At 55.4% G+C, this 20,854-nt stretch overlaps 1 protein-coding gene and 1 long non-coding RNA gene across 3 annotated transcripts; one reads left to right on the plus strand and one right to left on the minus strand.

Moving 5' to 3' along the window:
* Window positions 1–733: 733 nt before the first annotated feature.
* LOC141569334 (uncharacterized) lies at window positions 734–11,910 on the minus strand. The gene is made up of 3 exons (XR_012492861.2): window positions 11,640–11,910; window positions 10,984–11,091; window positions 734–967 (listed from the first exon to the last, which is right to left on the minus strand). It is a non-coding gene; the product is annotated as an uncharacterized LOC141569334 (long non-coding RNA).
* On the plus strand, window positions 1,556–18,174 carry BLACAT1 (BLACAT1 overlapping LEMD1 locus). 2 transcript variants are annotated; one of them, XM_074322189.2, is made up of 2 exons: window positions 1,556–1,930; window positions 16,132–18,174. In XM_074322189.2, the coding sequence occupies exon 2, from the start codon at window positions 16,172–16,174 to the stop codon at window positions 16,271–16,273; it is 102 nt and encodes a 33-aa protein (XP_074178290.1). In that variant the 5' UTR covers window positions 1,556–1,930; window positions 16,132–16,171; the 3' UTR covers window positions 16,274–18,174. The 2 variants fall into 2 exon arrangements, with proteins under 2 accessions (XP_074178290.1, XP_074178289.1); XM_074322188.2 differs by lacking the exon at window positions 1,556–1,930 and adding an exon at window positions 11,890–12,264.
* Window positions 18,175–20,854: the final 2,680 nt, after the last annotated feature.

The raw sequence follows: 20,854 nt of genomic DNA on the forward strand, positions 1-20,854 counted from the left end.
GGCAGGAAGTTGTTTTGAACCCGAGGACATTTCCTTTGCAGGCAGTTAACTGAACGAGCTGTCTCCAGGTGGGCCATGGAAAGGCCCAGGAAATGGGGAATAGGATTGGGCTAGAGCTGACGGGGTCAGAGAAAGTAAAGAGCCTTAGTGCCATCTACTCTTTGTTATCGCTGCTGTGTGGAGGGCAGGAGATGGTCCCGACGAAGGGGTCTTGGTCACTAAAGGGATCCTCTCCAAGGGCTCTCAAAGGTGGTATTGGCTCAGGGGACTGAACCCCAGCTGCCTCCCCAACCCCCACCACCCCCGCCTCCTTCTTGGAGAGTGGATGAAATGTGGGGGGTGGAGGGGAGGGAGTTTGAGATCTCCATTCTCTGGGGTCCATTTTCCCAGTCTCTTCTTCAAGATCAAGCCAGAATTGGGAGGGGCGAAGGGTGCGGCTGAGCCGGCCGGTGGGGGCGAGGGGCGGCGCGGGAAGCCGGCTGATGTCCTCTGGGGTCTGGAGCCAAGGCCCCGGGATCTCGGCCCTCGCGAAGCGAGGCGAGCCGGAGCTGTGCGGTGAATGCAAAGAGCCGGGCGGGCTCCCAGACGGCGGCTTCAGCCACAGCCCAATGAGAAGAGAGCAGATAATTTATTCTCTAATCCGGGTTCGGGTGCCCCGCGCGGGCGAGTGCTGGGGCTGGGGGCTGGGTCTCCTCTTCTGCTCTCCCCCTCCCGCCCGCCGCCCCCTCCCCGCCCCCCGGCTCCCGGCGCGCACACACACATTTCCTGACAATTAGCGAGCACACCTTGGCCGCGCGGCCTCTGGCGGCGCCGCAGCTTTTGTCTCCCGCCCGCCGGGCTGCGAGGCGCGGGCGCCTGGGCGCGAAGTTGCCTCTCCGACGCGCTGCTCTGGAATGCCGCCGCCCGCCGCGATCCGGGGGCGCGGAGGGCGGGGGCGGGCCGGGCACGCCCGCGCGGGGCTAGGGGGCTGCAAAAGAGAGGAGAAGAGAAAGAAAAGTAAGGCAGCGTTGGCCCCTCTTCCTTTGTTACAACCCTGAGTGTGTACGGGCGCGAGCGCGCGCGGGAGTGCCTGTGTGCAGATGTGTGTGCGCGCGTGTGCAAATGCGTGCATGTGTGCGCGCCCGCGTGTGCAAATGCGTGCATGTGTGTGCGGGTCGGGACTGAGTGGGGGCGGCGGGATCCCCAGGCACCAGGCGGCTTTGCCTGCAGGGGAGTTGCATCGCGTCCCGGATCTTTCTCACTCTGCCCGGAACTCGGGCGCGCCGGCCGGTCGCCGTCCAGCTCTCGCCAGCTTCTCCAGGCACTGAGCTCGGAGTTTGTTCTCAGACCGGCACCGTGCGGGGGGCGCGGTGGCCCGGGCCCGGCCTGCGGGCTTGAGGAAAGTGGAAGCGCCGGCTGAGGGTCGGCCCCGACCGCAGGGGGCGCGCGAGGGGGTCTCGGGGCGCAGAGCTCCGCGCAGAAGCCGCCACACGGCCCTCTAACACCCCCATAAGGAGCTCGCAGTGGCCACTGCGACGCCGTGGAAGTGGCTCCGGGGGCTATGAAGGGAATGGCGGGCGGCGAGACAGTCTAAATGCCAAATCCCTAAAGTTCAACGGATCGGTTGTCATTTCATACGTTAATACATATTTTCACTGCGCCGAAATGGGCTTTGTAATTAATTCCCGGAGTCATCCGCAGAGGTTAAAGGGACCCCGAAGATTTGTGCATTGACTGGGTACCACCGCGGGGTGTGTGTGTGTGCGCGCGCGCGTGTGTGTGCGTGCGCCCCGTGCGAACCCATTGAGAAGAATAATTATTTTTCTCCACTGGAAGCTACTGCAGGGACTCAGACAAGGAGGGTAGAGAGAGGGAGAGAGATTGGAGAGGGAGAGAGGGAGAAAGAGACAAAGGAAGTGAGTGCGAGAGGAGCCGGCTCAGCATCCGAACTGTGAGTACTGAGCGAAAACAAATAGGCAGAAAGTGCTGCGCGTCTGGGGCCCCTAGGCCGGGATGAAGGCCGGGAGCGGCTGAGGAGGGCTCGCCTCTTAGCGGGAGGTTTGGCTGGGCGGTGAGGGGTCCTTGAAGCATGGGCGGACTCCAGGATGCGGTTCAGGCACTCACCTGAAAGCCGGCTCTGACCGGCCTCCGGCTGCATCAACCACCGCCCCTAATCGGCCAAAGGGAAGCCCCCACCCGGCCCCCATTGCCTTTGTTCCCTGTAAAGGTTTTTGCAGCCGGTGGGTTTCAGGGAGAATGTTAGAGGGACCTAAGGCCCTGGCTCAGGGTGTCGTACAGTCTCCCACTGCTGGCCAGGAGAGACTCCCTTTGGGTGCCTCCACCCTTCATCCTGTGGTGTGGGTGGGATGGGGAAGGCGCTATAAATGAGGGAGGGATCAGGACTTTGTGACACCTGTGCATGTGTCTGGCACTAAGAAGGGAAAAGCAGAAGTGTCTGGTACCCTTGGGGCAGACATCCTCAGGGGACTGAGCATGGGAGGCTGGAAGAAAGCACATCTCTGGGCAAAACCTCTGGGCAAAATCATCAACTCTTGGCCCTGAACCAGCCTCCCACCTCTCTCGCATACCTAAGAGGGGCTAGAGCTGGATGCCGGCCAAGGGAGCAGGAACCCTGGCCAGGGTGGGGCCGGGAGGTAGCTCTGGACAGAGAGTTGCTCCCTTTCCTGAGAAAGGGTCCGTGATAGAGTGACCATAGGAAACCGGGCTGCCTCTACCCAACCGGTCAAGAGAGGGCGCCTGGGGGCCCAAGGGCAGCCCTCTCCTCCTGACTGACATTCCACAGTCTTTCTTTGGAAGCACTAGTATCCTGTCCTCCTCCCCTCAACTCATTAACAAATTCTTCCTTAATCACTCTTTTCTGGTGATTTTTCAACGTACCTTCATCTGCTAGTGAACAACTTAGCCCAACTTAAGCCTTGAGAAGAGCTAACTTTGGAGGGAAATTCAGCTCTTTTGAGGCTGGGATGGAGCCCCAGGATCAGAGAGCTCTGAAGTGATTGTGCTCTAAGAATCCCCCATGGGGGGCGGTTTTGGTGGCCTGAAAACCCTGCTTACATCCTCCAGGAGGAGGACACAGCTGAGGCTCAAAGCTGGAAACAGTGTCTGTTTCTGTACTCAATTCCAGCTCCCCATCGCCCCGTCAGGCCCTGCCTTAGTCAGAAGAAAGAGGAAGATCTACATGCGTGCGCTCGCACACACACACACACAGAGTATCTGGCTGAGGCCATTCTCCTAAAGGCGTGAAGAGGAAGGGGAGACCCTTCAATAGCGCCAAGTTCAGTTTAACCCCCCCCCCCCCCCCACACACACACACAAAAAGAAAGCCTGAAAGCTCTGCTGCTGGGGGAGAACAGGGGTCAGGGTGGCAGGACTGCTCTGAATACAATCCTATGCCTCTGGGCCTGTCTTCCCACTGGACTCCTGGGGACCAAGCCTTACTGAGTGCTGTCTCCCTGTGCCTAGCACAGTGCCTGTGCTCAGTGTGTGTTTGCTAAATGAGTGGCTGCCCCTGCAAACCTCTCCCCACCCCCATCTCTGCCTGCCTCCTCCTCTGAGAGGTACTCCACAGGGGCCTGGGAGAGCTTAGCTGTGTCGTTCTTTAGGCTCCCAAGGCCCTATGTGGATTGAGGGGGGCACTGGAGGAAAGGAGTTGGGGGAGGAATAGGGCCTGGGCAAATCGTTGGAACATTTTGATATTAATAATTTGCTCAGGTTGAAATGCATATGAGTTTGCCAATGACCCATTATTGTATTTTTCTTTAACAGCTTGGCTGCTCTGAAAGGCAAAACTGTGGCCTAGGTCCCATGCTTGGGGAGGCTGGATTCTGGTAATACAAGCACTTCCCTGTGTTCTCCTTTCCGTAGCCCAGCCCTGGAGCTTAGGAGAGATCAGATGCAGGTGCTGGAGGTGTCAAGGCTGTAAAGACACCCCTACACACACCCGCTCTGCCTGTGCTCTCTCTGTCCCCTGCTCTCTCTCTGTCTTGACTGCCTGAACCTCTCCTTAGGTCTCCTTTCTCTCCGCTTTCCTAAGGGCCACGCTGGAAGCTCCCTCTGTTTGCCTGGGAAGGCTCATAACTGAGGATCCTAAGACAACTAGAGAAAGCCCTTGGGAAAAGGAAAATTCACGCCTGACCTCGCTGTGCTTTCTCTTGTTCAATGGAGAGCAGCTCCGCCTGGGGGCCCTGAAGCCAGTGACTGACAGGGAACCTGAGCTGATGGTGCTTTGCAGTAGAGAAGGAGCTGGGGAGCAGTGGGGGTTTGAGCCATGGGAAAGCTACCTAGGGATTCAGAAATAGGGTGGTCATCCTGTCCTTGGTAGCAAGTACACCGCTGGTCTGGTTCGTGTCTGGAGGACAATGTAGGGGAGACTGCCAGGTCTCTGGAACTAGTCTACTCGTGGTCAGTTCTGGTCCAGGGCCTGCACATACAGATCCATTCCAATGACAGCTCCAAATCTGGAGGCCTCTTTGGGGCAGAGGCAGCAGAATAAAATCCCGGAAGCTCCTCAGAAGTTTCAGCAATGCCTAGGCCCCCATGGTGAGTAGAGTCTGAGGCCAGGGTGTTTTCCCTACCCCCACCCACAGCCACAGCCTGCTCCAGCACAGGGACCCTCCTCCCAGGCGCAGGCATGAGGGAGCTCTAGGCACACACCAAGCCTGAAATATGGGAGAACCTACATCTTTTGCCCTTGTTTCCAAGTTTCATCAGCCATTGATTCATTCATTCATTCATTCAAATATGTGCCTATATCATTCAGCCAACATCCTTAGAATAATGTAGTATGCTTCCAGTTTAATCTCCTCCATGTTAGGGTTGTGGGGTTGTGAGATTGAGTGCCTACCTTCCTAATTTAGTATCTTCTTAGTTCCAGTTTCCTGCCACCATGGGCAAAGAGGCAGGGCTGGCGGGCTCTAAGCCCCCCCAAAAGATACATAAGTCTTTCAGAGCTCTGAGAGAAGTGGGCTACAATGTAGACTCATGAAATCTTGGAGGTGATGGGACCTTAGGCTTGATCTAACTTCTTTCCATGTGTGAGAACCCCATCTGCACTAGCATATCATTTACTGAGCACCTACTGTGTGCCTGACAGTGAGTCTGCCGAGTGGCTGTGCACCCTGTTTGACTGATGGCAGGGAGCACACTTACTCCTTTGGGAGTGGTTCTCGTTCTTCAGTCCTTGCTCAGGCTGACCCCATCTGCACCTTCCACCCCCTTCCTTCCATGGTTTTCTGTCCTAAGAAGGATGACTGGCTCAATAGGCCCCTCCCTACTCTTGCAAAGGTATGCTCCCCAATCTGGCTTATCTTCAGCCGGAACCACCTCCAACCCCAGATGTAGGCTGAGGTTCAGGGTGTGTGTGTGCCCTCAGAAGGGAGTCGCTGTAGCCCATTCCGCAGTGAAACAGCCTTTAGTTTCCAGGCTGGACCTGGATTCTGTAGCGGGGGTGGGCATTAAGGGACTTGTTACTGGAGAGGGCATGGCACTGCTGGGCCCTTAGAGTGTGTACTGCCCAGTCAGTCTGCTGGATCCCGGGGAGAATGGCAGGAAGTCAGGGATCCCTGGAGTCCATTGATAGCCCTCTCTCTGCCTCTGCCTCTGCCTCCGCATGCCCCTCATCTCATCTCTCTCTGCTTCCTCCTGTTCTGCTTGTTTTGCACGGCAGCCCTCCTCTTTCCTCGTCAGCATTCTTCCTTTTCCAGCTCTCCTTTTTCTCTCTCAGGCTTCTCCTGCCCTCTGCTCTAAGAGCAAAAATGCCCACCCAGCCTCTGTAATCCTCAGTGTTCTCATGTACAGCATGGGAATAATAATAATAGTGTCTGTTATTGAAGGGCTTAGTGCGTGCACGGCACAGAGTTTTCACTGAATCAAATATCAGTTCCTTTCCCGTTCTCCCCTTCTCTTTTCTCCTATACAATTTCTCTTACATTTCCATCTGTTATCACTTTCTTCTTTCACAATTTCTCTCTGTGTCTCCGTTCTGTCTCTCCCAGTTCCATCTCCTCCCCTCCTCTGTTTTGTCTCCCACGTCCTTTTCCTCTCTCCATGTCGTCCCTGCCTCCCTCCCCCAACTTCTGCCACAGGCAGGCGGCTGGGCCCAGGCTATGCTGACTAGAGCCGGGTGGGAAGGGCGGGTGGCTGTCTCGGCTTCTCATTAGAGGCCCAAGAATGTGTAGAGTCATGAGGGACAATGAGAGCCAGCAGCAGGAAGAATGGGGCCTCTGTCGGCAGAAGTTTCCCAAATCCTCAGCTCAGCTGAATGGAGTACCTGGGGGGCAGGGAGGGGTGGAAACTTCGGAGGTGGAGAGGAGGCCACAGGTGGGGCACGGGGGAGTTGGCAGGGCTTTTCTCAGGCTACCATGGGAACTCTTAGCATCTGTTGGCGTTTCTGGGGAGAGCTCAGACCTCAAAGACGATTGTCTCCCTAGAGCGGCCTGTCCTGGGAAACAGGGCCTGGGAATCCAGTATATACAGCTCCTCAAGCTGCCTGGGCCCCAGTTCTCACCTGCAGCAGAACTGCAAGAGGTTTGGGGAATGGCCCCAGCTTGAGGAGGGTGAGACTTTGGGGTTTTCACCAAGTGACGGCCTTTCACTAGAAAGCAGATTCTCAGGATTGGAGGAAGCAGGGCTTCCGCAGAAAAGGAGGTTGAAGCCTAGCTGAGCTGCCTCCCCTTCCTCCATATTAAAGGGAGGTCTGCGTAGGCCATTGCCTGAGACCTGATAGCTGTTCTTCCTCCTCACCCCACGCCCCCAGTCTTCTGGCCCCAGAAATACCTTGGAGAGAGACTGCCCCTTTCTGGAATTTACTAGGGGCTTGTCAGGTGGGCTGGGGCTGGCAGGCAGGCCACGGGCTGAGCCTTTCATGTGCCCAGGGCCGGGAAGCCAGGATCTCAGGGAAGGACCAGGTGAGGGTGGGTAGAGTGGCCAGACCTGAGCTGGTCTGGGGCTCTTCGAGGTAGAAGGACAGACAAGTGCAGGAGCAGAGGCTGTGGAGAGACACAGAATGGGGTCTGGGTGAGGAGAGGAACTGGGCTGCAGAGGTGGGGAGGGGCAGGCAGGCAGGAGAGGGGCCTCTGGGCAGCTGCCTCAGGTCTCCTGCCAAAAATCAAACCATAAAAAAGCTGGAGGGGAGCAGCAGGGGAAAGAAAGGAGATGAGGAGGGAGGGCGGGAGGGGACAAAACAGCCCCTCCACACCAATAGCCTGGCAGGGGGATGTGAGTAATACATGGCTGGTTCTGAGCGAGTGAGATCAAAAGCGAGCAGATACAAGAGGTTTGTGCTTCACCAACCAGACAGCCAGAGGCTCAATGAGACCTTTGTTACCCAGGCCCAAGTCAGGGTTGAAGGAGTACCTGACCCACCCCCTCTGCCCAGCCCACCCCCCACACCCACCAGGCTAGGGCAGGGGCACGTCAGGTCTTCACAAGTGAGTCAGGTTGAGTTGGGCACAGCTCAGACCAAGCAGTGTGTGGAAGAGGGAGGACGCCTGCCCCAGTTGCCCCAGTTGCTGGGGCGTGGAGCTTCTGGGGGCAAATGGAGGAGTGAGTGGCTGCCTGGAAGGCAGAAAGTGGCTCTTCAGGAATTGTGCTGCAGACTGCGATGGAGAGGGCGCCTCACTGGGCCCACAAGGTGAGCAGCCCTTTGGACCCCAGCCCCTGGCCCAGTGTCTCTTGGAAGGGGACTGAGGGCATTCTGCTGAGCGCCCACGGTTTTTGCAGGTCCTAAGCCTGGGATTTGGTGGTGCATGAGAGAGGAAGGAAAGGAGGACCAAAACCCTTCTGGCGTTGGGGCCAATGACCCAAAGTTCAGGTGGGAAGTTGGAAGATGTCCAGTTTGGCCCTAAGATTAGGCAAGACTGGTATGTGTGTGCATGTCGGTGCGTATGCTCCCATGCTGTTGTGGGGGAGTGTGGGAAGCCAGCCAGGGTCCTGCAGAGCCAGTGAGCCTGCCCCTGAGGCTGGGAGTAGGGTTGAGGTGGGGGTTACAGCTGCACCCTGGCAGAGACAGGGCCTGATCTGTGCCTGAGGCCTCTTACCTTACCGTTCTGTTGGGAGTACCTGACAGAGGTCAAGGCCAGGCTTGGGGACCTGAATTCCCTGGGGCTTCCCTGAGCTCCTCTCCTCCAACGCTGATGCATACCCACAATTAACCCATCATGGGAGAGGGGAGGAGGAGACAGTCCTGTTTTTACAACGCATCTTTTCCAGGGTCCTGAAACCTTGGTTCTCCTTGACTCAGCTCTTCACCCTAGTGCTGGAGAGCCTGCCAGTGAGGGAGGCAGAACACCAAGCACCCCTCCTACAGCATCTCCCAGCGATGGCTCCAAAGTTAGTTTCCCTCAACTGGTGGGGATTTCAAGCTCTGGCCCTTTTCCTGCCTCTATCTAGGTCTGAAGACAGAGGTCCCACTCCCCTCTAAACCATGTAAGGATGAGTCTAGTTGGTGACTAGCCGGACTAGTCTAAGAAGTGTGGGCCACCCCCCAACCTCGAGGGTGCTCAAGAAACTTGTTCACCCCTCTAAAGAAAAAGCAGGCCCTTTTGTCTCTGCTCTCCCTTACCCAGACTCTCCTTTGCCCTCTGCTTCCTGTGGCTGGACTAGAAAGGGTTAAGCTTTGTAAGGTGAAAGCCTAATATGGGGCTGATCCTGGGCCCTGGCAGCAGTAGCATTGAAAAGATCCGGTCTATTCTCTAGGGGAGGGGGTAGTTAAGGACCCTGGGTAGGGGGCTGGAGGCTAATTAAGGGAATCTGAGGAGGTCCTTTATGGCCAGGAAGCCACCCCCCCTCATACCCGGAGTGAGGCCCATTGTGTGGGAGCTTTTGTAGGCCAAGAAGTGGAAACTCATTACTGAGATGGCTTTAGTACTTCTGGGGCCAGGGCAGGTGGTGTGGGGTGGTGAAAATGTAACCTGGGGGCCCAGAACCTCACTGGAGGCAGGGTGGGTGGGTGGGTGGGTGGGATTGTTGGGAAGGGGAATGAGCCTGTGCAAGGTGCCTGCAGCTCCCTGTGTCCTTTTGAGATTCCCACCGCTGGACCCCCTCAGCTCTGCTATGGCCTATGGCTTTTCATTCCTATGTGATTGCTGTTCCAAACTCATGTAGGGCTAAAAGCCATGGGCTACAGTAAGGGGCTTACTCCTTCTGCGGCACGTGTGACTCCCCCAGAACCAGGCCAGGAGCCAGCCTCAAAGGGGACTGCAGCTGGGGCTCTGCTTGGAGGTGGGGTGTACAGGGGACCTGGTCACCCAGGGTCTAGGGCTAGGCTGTGCTGCTTTGGCCAAGTCACTTCCCCTCTCTGGACCTGGTGTCTCACTCTGAAATGAAGAGGCTGGACAGGTGATTCCAGAGGGAGATTCCCTATGAGGATGGTCTCTGAGTTGGTTCCTTCCCCTTTGCCAAGTTACTGAGGCCGGTCCCGTGCTCAGGGATTGGGGGGCTGGAGTCAGGAGCATTGGGCCATGCAGCACTTGGACCTTTGCTCAATACCTCTGGGATAGCCTCTGCTTCTTGGCCTCAGCTCACTTTTCTATGGTCAGCTCAAATCCTCAGCCTTTTCCCCAGAGACCTCCTCAGGACCTCTCACGGGCTGAAATGGGAGAGCTTAGGCCGTCCGCTTGGGGAGAGGAGGTTCATCAGAGTGGAAGTAGGAAGGCAGTTACTCCCTGTCGTCTGCTAGTTGAAGTTCAGAGTCCCTAGCTCCTGGTCCACTACCATGCTCAGGCATTTTCTCCCTCCTTCCTGGGTCTGCGAAAGCCCTGCTCTCCCTGTTTCTTCCCGCCTGGCTTGCCATGCCTAGTCTTCTCCCACATGCCCCCCTCCCCCAATTTAAAACTGCCTAACTCCATCCCAGCCATCCTGGAAGGCTCCAACAGATAGAAATAAGGCGGGCAGAGGAAGCACCCTCACCTCCCCTTCCCTTCCAGCCCCCAGTCTGCTTAAGACAGACCACCGAAGAATCAGTACTCTGTTTGGTATTGAGACTCAGAAGGCAAGTTACTTGTGTCTCAGAGCCCTTAATTTCTCCAGCCAACATCTACCTAGTGCCTGCTATGTGCTAGGCGTGTGTCTCTCCATCTGACTTGTACTAACTCATTTACTTACAGAAACAACCCTTAAAAAAGGTATTGTTATTATCCCACTTTACTTATGGAAAACTGACACACAAGAGACCTAAGAAACTGGCCCAAGTTCACAGGGCTAGTAAGAGGCAGAGCTGGGATTGAAGCTGTGCTCTTACCACACCGACCACACCGTGCTGGAGGTTGGGAGCTGCAACCAGCCAGGGAACTGGAAAGTGCTGTTCTCCTCCTAGGAGTTCACACCCAGTCCCTATAGGATGCAGGTCTGCAAATTGGCCCCAGGGCCCAGCTCAAATCACCCTTTGTCCTTCACTGGTGTGTGTGTGTTGGGGGGGGGGGGGGGGTGCAAAACAATAGGAGAAGTAAAGAGAAAGCCCAAGTCAGCTGGGTTTTTGCTGGGGCTGATCCAAGCCACTTCCCCTCTCGCCCCAGCTCAGAGCAGGGTGGAGAACGTGCCAGGGTTTCTCACTTGCTTTCTGGGTTCTCAGACCCAGAGATGAGAGGTGGCTAGCAGCTTCTCCCACCTCCCTCCTTGTGCAGCTGCCGGTGCTCAGAATGAGCCTGTCCTATTCCTCACCTGCTCTGAGGCCTCCCAAGCTCCTGCTTTGCCTACCTTAGCTCCCGATTTCCTGGTTGGGAAGTAAGGTTACAGCAGTGCCCCTTTCTGACACTGCAACTGGAATCCTATTACACAGTTTGCTGGGAAGGCCGCAGCACTGGGCTGGGCCTGGGACCAAGGGGACAGATGACCATTCCAGAGATTAAAGTTCAGCAGGGCAAGGCTTTGAGTAGGGGTTGCTGGATAGAGGTTTACTGAAGAAATTGTGAACTGGGAGAAAAGGAAGGTAGGGTACAAGTAAGTTGCCACAAATGGACAGAGCAAGCCCACAGCTGAGCAACTCACCTGAGACAGTCCCACCCTGCTGGGCCTAAGCCTGGGGGTGCTTCTGTGGTTGTAGAGTTGCAGTTCCTTTCTAGTCTTTGTCTCTTGGCCACTGCCAGTGGGGCAGGCCTGGAAGAGATATGCAATTATCTAGTTCACACAGTTGCTGAATTGAATAGGCAAGCTGGCCTCATGCCCTCTTTCCCCACACAGAGCAGAGGGCTGCCTCTGTCCTGCTCCCTGCATGTACATAGATGAAACCTAAAATATTCTGAGCAATCTACGTCTTTTTTCACAGTCCCCAGAGATAGCCTGCAGAAGTCCTCCCTTGGGAAAGGGGGCCCGTGTTTAACAACACAGATTCAAGTGAATCTCTCTGGTTATATTTGTTCTATTTTTCATGGAAATGGAGTTTGACTGCTAAAACTCCAGCCCTTCCTAAAGGCAAAGACTATTGTGGAAAAACAATCTCTGTTCCATCTTTAGAAGGGAATAACACTAAAGTTTGACCTCTGGGGCGCTTCTGGCACTGACAGTCCAGACCACTGGGTTCCGGCTGCTGACACCCTCAGTCATGCTTGTGATGACTCTTAGGGGCGGGCCAGCCTCTGCCAAGCTGGCCTGGAAGACCTTGGAAGCCAGGGCTTAGGACATTTCAAGACTATTGGTGTTCTTACCCCTCCAGCTCCCATGCGTGATCCCCAAGTCCCTCAGGACCACTAGTAAATATGTGACTGCCCTTGTAGTCTTGACAAGTAGGGGGCGCTTCCCCTCTCTGCATAGGTGGGCAAGCAAGAAATAAGGGGCTTCTTTCTTGGGCAAGCCATCGAAGGCAGAGAGGACTTTGGCTGCAGATTTCAGGGCGCTCAGTAAGCCAGAGACAGGAACTGAGTCTCAAGCAGGCCAAAAATGAGTTAATTTCCAAGGAGAACTGGGGCTTCTCCCAGACTGGAGGCTTGTGCCCAGCCTTGCTGCTGCCAACACTGGGAAGAAGTCCTGGGATCTGTAGTTTGTGCCACCACCCACCCCTGGCCTGTCTGTTTATTAACACAATCGTGGAGACTACAGTTCCCAGAAACCTACAGAGGCCAGGCTCTGGGGGAAGGGCTGGGTGTGAGGCTCAGTGGCGGCAGGAGGGAGAGGGAGAGGGAGGAGGTGGGGAGAGAAAACCCAATTCACCCCCTTTCTTTCTAATTCCTCCTCTTGGTGTGTCTGCTCCAGCGCCCGAGCTAATCCCCCAAATCCGGTCTCCCAGGCCGCAGCTGCTTCCCTTCGCAGTGATGAATGGCTCAGGGAGGGAAGGTGAATTCATATTTTAATTACTGAGGCGCGGTGCTAAGGGAGCTGGGGAGGAGGCGGAGGTCTCATTATTGTTCTAGAGGCTGAGGGTGCCCCTCCTCACTGGGTCACTTCTCTTTGGCCCTTTACCTGTGGTAGGAGGTGGGGCGGATTGAAGGGGGGGTTGCCTTGCTGGAAGCTACTCTGCTTCTGCTTTGGGAGGTGAGGGGATGGGGGGTGGGAGGGACAATATCTTTTTCTTGTTTGTCAGAGAATTCCTGGCATGTACCAACACTTGTAAATATTTTCCTACCCTTCCAACCCCACTGCTGCCCAATTTGATAGAGGACATTGGCAAAATTTGAGACATCCAGGAGTTTGTGGCCTGCAAGCCTGGAGCCCTGGCTTTCTCCTCACCTTAGTGTCTAACCTGCTCTGAGTCCCTTCTTCCTCCTGGTTCTTCCATGTGTTCAAATTGACTCTGACCCACTGCCCCATTTTCACTAGAGGTGCTATGGTTGGAGGACCCCGGAGGGTGTCTGGCAGAGAGACCAGATGTGGGGTGAGGACCAAGGGACGGGGGCAGCAGGGAGGCCGGGGAACCTGGTGGCTTGAGATGGTGATCTGTGGGTTGGCAGCTCTTCTGCTTGGCTTCCTCCAAGCTGGCTGGGCAGAGGCTCCTCCAAGGCCCACACTCCAGGCCATCTTGGACCTGAGCTGGGGAAAAGCCAGAGGAGAGAATAGGGAAGAAATCGGAACAACAGCTTGCAGCCAGAGGAAGCCAACTGTGGGATAGCAGAGGTTTGTCCAGCGTCCACCTCCCTTTCCTTTCTCTCCTGGGTTTCTGGAGGGCTGTTTTCCATTCCTTGTCCCCTCCTGAAAGTTGAAGTTGGAGGGGAAAGCTGCAGGGTAGCAGGGCGGGAGGGTAAGTTTCCATTGTGAGCACAGATGAGTGGGGAGTGCACCAAGGTGCTGGTCCACTTGCTTAATTGAGACTCCGGGACTCTGTCCATTTCAACATTCAGACCCTTTTCCCCTCAAGTAGAGACAGTAAGAGTAGGTTCATAGGGACCCAACTTCCACAGGGAGCCCTCCAGCTGGTGCTGAAGCACTCTGCCAAATGAAAGGACAGGCAGAGGAGCAGAGACCACAGCCCTGGCAATGGGGCTCCCCAGATACCTACTGCTGGGACAGAGGGATTCTGAGAGGGGAGGAGGGGCCCGCAGGGGAGGCACTCTGAAATGGGAAGGGATTCCCTGCTCCGTGTCTGCCCACTTCTGGGGCTGGCCAGGGAGCTGTGTGCCATGAACACAGCCCAGATGGCACCCAGGACTCGGAGGCGTGCACCTTGCAGTGAGAACCTGTCAGGCCCTGATGGAGACGTGAGGGACAACCAGAGCATTTTGGATCAAAGACCTGAGCAGAGTAACCAGGCTCTCCTACTCTCTATCCTTAGAAACAAGGGCCCAGGCAGTCAGCACTGGGAGATTGCAGACCTGAGCCCCGCTCTGAGCGACCTAACAAGCCTTTCCTCTGCTGTATAGGTCCTGGCTCCTCCTCCCCTGCCCCAGACTTCTCTACAGGGAGACCAAACCTCAGGATTTTCTCCCCTTCCCAAAGGAGCCCAGGAGGAACGGTCATGTCGGGGGCACATTTTGCTGTTTTAAAGAAAGAGCAGGCCTTGGAGGGGAGGTCGGGTGAAGGGCGAGAGATCTGCGCCCTGGAGCCAGACACCCTGAGCTGCACTGAGACGAGGGGTGGGTGGGAGTGGAGGAGCGATGGTCTGGGCCTGGCTTGTTTTCCTCATGACTTCCTTCCCCAGATCTGCTTTGTTCATTTCTCGCCAGATATTTCTCTGTAATCTGGGATAGTACCCTTGGCACACATCCCCCAGCAAAGAAAGTGTACACATTACAATTACTCGTTACGAGGAAACCCACCTGTTCTCCCTCCTTTCTGATCAGGCTAGGATTCCCAGTGCCCTTCCAGCCCTTAGGTGTGGAGTCTAATAAACCTTGATTAACCTGCTGCAATGCAAGGAGGGAATGAAGAGCCAGAGGTGCCCAGCCACTTGCCCTCTGTGACACAGTATGCCAGCGTCAGAGCCAAGAATAGAACCCAGGCCACCTAAGCCCAGTTTAGATCCCTGTCTCTCTAGGTTTGTCACGGGAGGGATCCAGAGATAGCTGCAGTAGATAGATCTAGAAATATAGTAGTTGTGTCTCAGCTCTGTCTATATATATCCTGGAGAGTGTGCCTCTCTATGTATTCCAGGAGAGTGGGTGTGTGGGTGGTGCTGGAAACTGGGTGATTAAATAACCAGTCTACCCACCCATGCTGACTCAAGATGGGCCTCCTGCCCACCCAGCTGGCCATTAGAAATGCATTGCACCTATAAATTACAGTCATTAGCGGTATTACCTGGACACTGAGAGGGTGAGAGAGGAGAAAATCCTGACAGGACCCGGCTTCACTGTTGGCACTGTGCCTGGAGAGGACCTGCCAGCTGGGCCTCTGCTCCACCTGGATGGACGTGAAGGAAGTTGTCCAAAGGAGCAAGGTTGGCCAGAGAGCCACCACCTGGGTCATGCCAGGTTCCTCAAAGATGGTGGAAATATTTTGCAGGTGTGCCTAGCATTTGGGGCCTGGGACATCAAAAGCAATCTCTGTTGCAAGAGGGTTTGAGTCAGGCACATGCCTTATGCTTCCTTATTCCACAGCCCTCTGCCTCCTTCCTTCCTCACAGTCCCCAGTGTTCTTCCTAGAGAGAGAGGTGATTCAAACCAGGCCCAAGACGCAGGCCTGAGTTCCATGCAGGGGGCTTTCCTTTGGGCCCAGCTACTCTGCTTGAGCTGATGGGAATGCACTTCTGCTCCCTCCAGGGAAGGCCCAGGGGCAGAGGAAGGGCAGAGAAGTGAGCTGGAGGAATCTGCAGATAGCTGAGGCTGGGGAGACCTAATGAGTGTTTGGAGAAAGGGATACTGTCACAGCCTGAGAGTGGATCTCCTGAAGCCCCTCCCCTCCCCAGTCAGACTGCCGCAGATACCGGAGGGCTCACTGCATCCTGCGCTGAGGAGCCATGTCAGCCAGAGGTGGGGGGCAACATACCCAGGGGGGCAAATCCAGCTTCAGTCTCTACCTCACACTCATGCCAGGAAAGAAGCTACACTATTATCCTTATGTCCCTAGCTTCCTACCCCTTTGCCCAGCATAGGTGCTCAATAAAATAGCCAGTTGGCAAAGGAACACTCTGCTACTTTTGAGGAGGTAGCACTGCAATGTGTATTGCCCTAGGCAGTCAAAGAAAGTGTATTATGTTCTCTATAAACTTCCCGAAAGGTATCAGACAAACAGGCTGCTAGGGAAGGGAGGAACCCCCACTCAGTTCCAGGTGTCAGGGTCAAGGCTATGCTGGACAAGGGACTTAGGTCCACAAAGTCCCGCATTCGGATCATCAGACCATGTGACCTAAAGGAATGAGTGCAATGCCCACCCCAACCTGTGGCACAAGCCAGAGCTTATTTTGAGTCAGCTGACTTCCTGTTCCCCAAACACAGGTGTGTGATGGTGAAGTGAGGCAGAGGCGGGTGGGAGGGAAACAAAGATGGGTCGGCTGGGACGTTCTCTTCCCGAGCCTGGACTCACCCAGGCTCCAATTTGAGGAATGACATCAGCCCCACACACATCAGGAAACACTGAGGTTTCAGAGACAGTGTTTGGTGACAGGAGTCCTCCCCCAGTGGGTGTAAGAGGTCCAACGGCCTGGGCAGCCCCAGAGCGTGGCAGCGATTCCCGTCAGGCCTGGAGGGCCTCTGGGTTCTCTTTAACCCCAGCTTGCTTCTCTTTCTTGCCTTTCTCCCACCCCCTCTACCTCCCTGCTTTTCCCTGCAGATCTTCTCTGGCGGTGAGGAGCCCCAGCCTGGCCTAGGGCATGCCCCAGTTCACTTTTGCCTGCTTCTGTGGCCTCCACGGCTTCTGCAAGATGAAGAGAAAGAAGGAGGACGTTCACAGACAGCGGGAAACAGCAGTGTGAGCAGGACCAGGGCCCCTCCTGCAGCCCCCAGCAGGTTCCAGACCTCAGGAGCCCACTTCTGGCTGAATCTTGGAGCAGAAGTTTCGATTTGGCTGCTGCTTTTCTCAGCTTGACCTGACTGCATCTAACCTGAGGGCATCAACCTCTGTGTGTCTGAGTCTCCTCATGCCTACGTCTGTGGGCTTCTAATACCTGGAGACCTCCCTGGTGAGAGGTCCCAGCCACTCCCGGGGAAGCCCAGGACCTACCATTTGCTTTCCAGAGACTGAGAAGCCCCAGGGAGGCCCCAGGAGTAAAACTTCTTGCCCTGAGGGCTCCAGGACTCTGGTCAGGGTAACTCCTCCCCTGAGAGACATACTGCCTTGCTGTTGCTGAAAAGGAAACGGGCTTTCCTTTCCTGCCAGAGAACCTTCCAACAGTCCTGACCCTGGGGGAGGCCACGGGGAGGCTATACCTGTTGGAGGTGAAGACGAGCCTCCGTCAAGCCCAGATAATCTCTCCTGGGACCCCAGGACCTGAGGCAGGAGCCTCATAGCTGTGGGAGATGAGTCCCTTCCTAGCCTCAGCATCCCCCTGGGCCAGGTAGAGCCAGGCCTCAGGGAGGCAGGCTGGTTGTGAGTAGGATGAGAGATGGGCTGTGAGAAGCAGGTGGCAGGCTGCGTCTTCCTCTCCCTGCTTTCCCCACACGCCAGGGAGCAGCCAGCCTTCCAGCCCTGGCCTCCCTGACCCATTCAGTTCCTCCATGCCTCTTTGGCCGCAGCACAGACGTAGGGGGGCCGGTTCCCCAGGCCCTGACTCCCCTCCTCAGGGCCAGACGAAGGGGCTCTTTTCTGGACGAAGCCATGCCCTCCATGTATTCTGTCTCTTTGCCTCACCCACCTGCCTCTTCTCTCAGAAGCCACAGAGGGAAATGCTTGCGTGTGGTGCCTTTAGGGGAACCTGGGGGGAGGGGTCCCTCTAAGACTTTCCCTGACTTTCCCCCTAATCTCCCCATCAACCTTCAGGGTCAGTCTCTGCCCCCACTCCCAGTCTATTTCCAGGAGGTAGGAAGCAAACAAAAGCCTATTTTCTTCTTTCCTCCCTCCCTTCCCCCATTTTGCTATAACTTAGCCTTCTGTCACCATGCCTGGACCCCTCAGATAGGTGCTAAGGGGTCATGCAGACAGCAGTGCCAGCTGCAGACATGAGCAGATTCTGTAGCGTTGGCAAGTCTGCTCTCTATTTCATCACAGGAACAGTACAGCCCAGGAGCAAAGTCAGGTCCCCTCTAGCATCCAGGCCAGACAACAGGACCTGGGTAGAGGAGGTCAGGACCCTAGGACAGAAAGAGGGACTGTGCACCCCTTTCCTTGGAATGTGGGGTTCTCAGGGCAGTTAGGGAGGGCAGGCGACCTCTCCTGTTGATTCATCCAGAACCTGGGAGAAGCAAGGACATTCTATCCCGGTGGCCTTGGCCTGTCCAGCTCATGCGCCACACTCAGGGCATTTCCTGGGTGTCTGCTGGATTTTGGGATCCAGGTCACCTTTCTGAAGCTGGAGCACAGCTCAAGATTTCTGTCCTCCTGTCCTTGGTCCTACCCTCCAGCCCCAGCCTTCTACAATCTGTTATTTCCTTTTTTATCCAAAGAATTATAAATAGAAGTCATTCCCTCAAGCAAACAGCAATAAAGGAAAGTGGGGTCACGAGGGACAGAAGAAAACTCCCTGGTTCTTCAGCCTCTTGTCCAGCAGAGGCCTTGGATAAGGCAGCGATGTGCAGAAAGGCCTTGAAGGGTACCTTGGTATAAAGTGGGCGAGTCCACCTCGTGGGCTCGTGTGTCCCTAGTGGTCTCCTGGGAGGCCACAGCCCCAGAGAAGTCACTCCTGTGGTGGAGGATGAAATTGAATCCCCGAGACTCGGAGGTGTTGGATGTTATGTCCTGACCACACAGGCTCACCTGGAGGAAAGGTCAGGAGAGGGGAACATACGCGGGAGGGGTGGCGAACGAGAGCTTTCCCCCAGTGGCCTTGGCAGGGATGTCAGCTGCAGGGGTTTGGCAGTGAGCCTGTTCAGAGAGTTTCTTCCCCTGGGAGAACTCCCTTGGCTCTGGAGGGATACTGGATATCTTGAGCCCCAGCTATGGGAACATGGAAGAGGTCCCAAGGTCAAGGTATTTCTGAGCGGAGGCCTGGCTGTGTCTGCAGACAGCTACCCTTGGCCTCCAAGCTGGTGGTCCTATCTTCATCCAAGGATGAGGCTGGGGCCAACACTGCAGCTGACGCGGCCTGAGGAGGAAGCAGCAGCAGCTGCTAGCCAGATACCCCACGTTCTGTTGTCCCTGTTTCCTTCTCAAGGAAATGGGGACTTGGCCCCTCAGCATGTCAGGAAGCAGTCTGGAGACCTGTTCACACCTCTCTGCCCCTGGCTGAGCCCGGGCAGAGGTTTAATCCCAAAAGGCAGATGTGGCCCCAGTGTCTAAAGATCATGTGCCCCAGGGCCTCTGACTTGTAGTCCAGGTTTTTCTTCCTCCTGTTCTGCTGAAGGGGGTGGGTCTGATCTCCTTGTTTCCTGCCCTGCTTGAGTCTCACTCCTTCCTTAGAGGTCAGGTCAGATCATCTTGCCCTCCCTGTTTCTAATTCTCTTTAGGGTTCCTTCCCAGACCCTTGAGGTGGTAACCAGGAGCCCTGGGTGAAGCAGGGGACATTTGAATCGGTGATTCTGAAGAGGGGTGCAGGCCTCTTGTTGTCGCTGCCTGGTACTGAGTCACCCGTATAGAGGGAGAGAGGGCTTAGCCTCTTGGGCCTCAGTTTTCTCACCTATAAAGGGGAGAGTGCTCCACACCCATTTCCCCTCTTGTGTGATGGGCTGTTAAATGAGGGATAAAGAGATGTGAAGGGTACTGGAGGCTCTTGTGACTTGAGTGTTGTCTGGGACCCTGGCCCACAGGACCCCCAGGGGCTTCTTGTCTCAGGTTAAAGTCTTTTTTTATTAGAATATCGTTTCCTTCTTCATTCCCAGGGAGGACTTTTTGAATGTAACATATAGGTCAATAGAAATATATAGGGAGATTATTTTTGAAAAAAAAAAAAAAGCAATAATTTAACTAACTGAAATAGGATAACATAGTGGGATGCAAAGAGCCTTGAGCCAGGAACCGGGTCTCCCGGGCTCTAGCCCTGCTCAGACACTGACGACATGTGACCTCTGGGACTCACTTTCCTCAAGTAGAAAGAGTGGATGAGTGGATTGCACTTCTGTCCTCTAAGTCCCCCCGGAGACCAGGGCTTTGAGGGTCTGGGAAGTTGAACCTCATTGTGTGTGTGGGACGGGGGGGGTGGGGTGGTGAGGGCTGTGGAACAGAGAGGTTGCAGGTTTCCTGGGTCCCACCTGGTATGCTCTGTTTGTGCAGCACATGTGTGCGGAAGATGGATGGGAGTGATATGGTAAATTGAAGAAATGGGGGATAGTGAGAGGGAAAGACAAAGCCCCCAGAGCTCTGCTAGAATCCTCCCCAGCACTCCTTGCACTTCCGCCTCCCCTCCTTCCTACAAGGGGTGTGAGTCTCTTGGCCTGGACTCCAACTCCAGGCCCTGTCTAGGCCATCACAAGTGCCACGTTTGTGTTCTCTCTCTCACACACACACACACACCACCCCTTGCAGATGGGATTTCCAGGGCCAAGTCCTTGCCCCAGTTATATAACCCATGGGCTTCCCTTTGCACAGATGCTGGTGAGCCCATCTCCAAGCTGACTGACCTGCCCCACCTCATTACCTTGCCTTCTGCAAGGGAAAGTGCCTCAGGCTGCAAATGTGCATTTTGCCAGTGGTTTGGGATGTGCTGGTGGTAGGATGGACCGTGTTTGGGTGAAGAGCTGCAGCCCCCGGTTTCCCAGCGCTCCACCTTGGCTGACTCCTGACCTTGGCAGCTTGCTTCCTCTCTTCCAGCCTCTATAAAATGTGACGAGACCCATTCCCTCCTCACAGAAAAGCATGCATTGCAAGGGCACATTGTATCAGGTGTGCCACATGTGGCTTGAATTTTTGGAGACACTCAGTTTACAACAATGAAGATGGGCTTTCACCAGAGAAGGAAATCTCTGGCTGCTGCATTTGGTGGGTTCCTTGCAGACTGGTCCAAAAAACCTGGTGTTCACCCTGAAGGTGGCTGCTGTGCCCAACCGGTGATGGGGCTGACAACACCACCAGAACCAAGAATCAGAATCTGTCTCCAAAGAATGAATGCTCTGACACGAAAGCAAGAACAAGAGATAGCCCTCTCCCACCATCACCCTGTCCCTAATACAAACAGGCCCTAAGGCCATGTTGCTAAACAGCCTAGGATCAGGGAGTGTGGCTTGTCAGAGTGAATCCCCCCACCCCCACACACATATATCCGCCCCAGGTCCGTGCCCACTGTGTTGGGCTGTCTGGCCAGTCCTGCCTGGGCTCCCTTCTCTAAATTCCTGTGGAATCAGACCGTGAAGAGGAAACAGAAGACTTGACCGTTCACACGAGCCCTGGAGGTCAGGACCACACACAAGGATGGTGAGGCGAGGGGCTTGGGACATCCCTGGAGAAACTCATGCTGAGGAAGACATTC

Source organism: Rhinolophus sinicus, chromosome 11, assembly GCF_057876585.1.
Source record: "Rhinolophus sinicus isolate RSI-liver-muscle chromosome 11, RSI-T2T, whole genome shotgun sequence".
In the NCBI taxonomy this organism is placed as follows: Eukaryota; Metazoa; Chordata; class Mammalia; order Chiroptera; family Rhinolophidae; genus Rhinolophus; species Rhinolophus sinicus.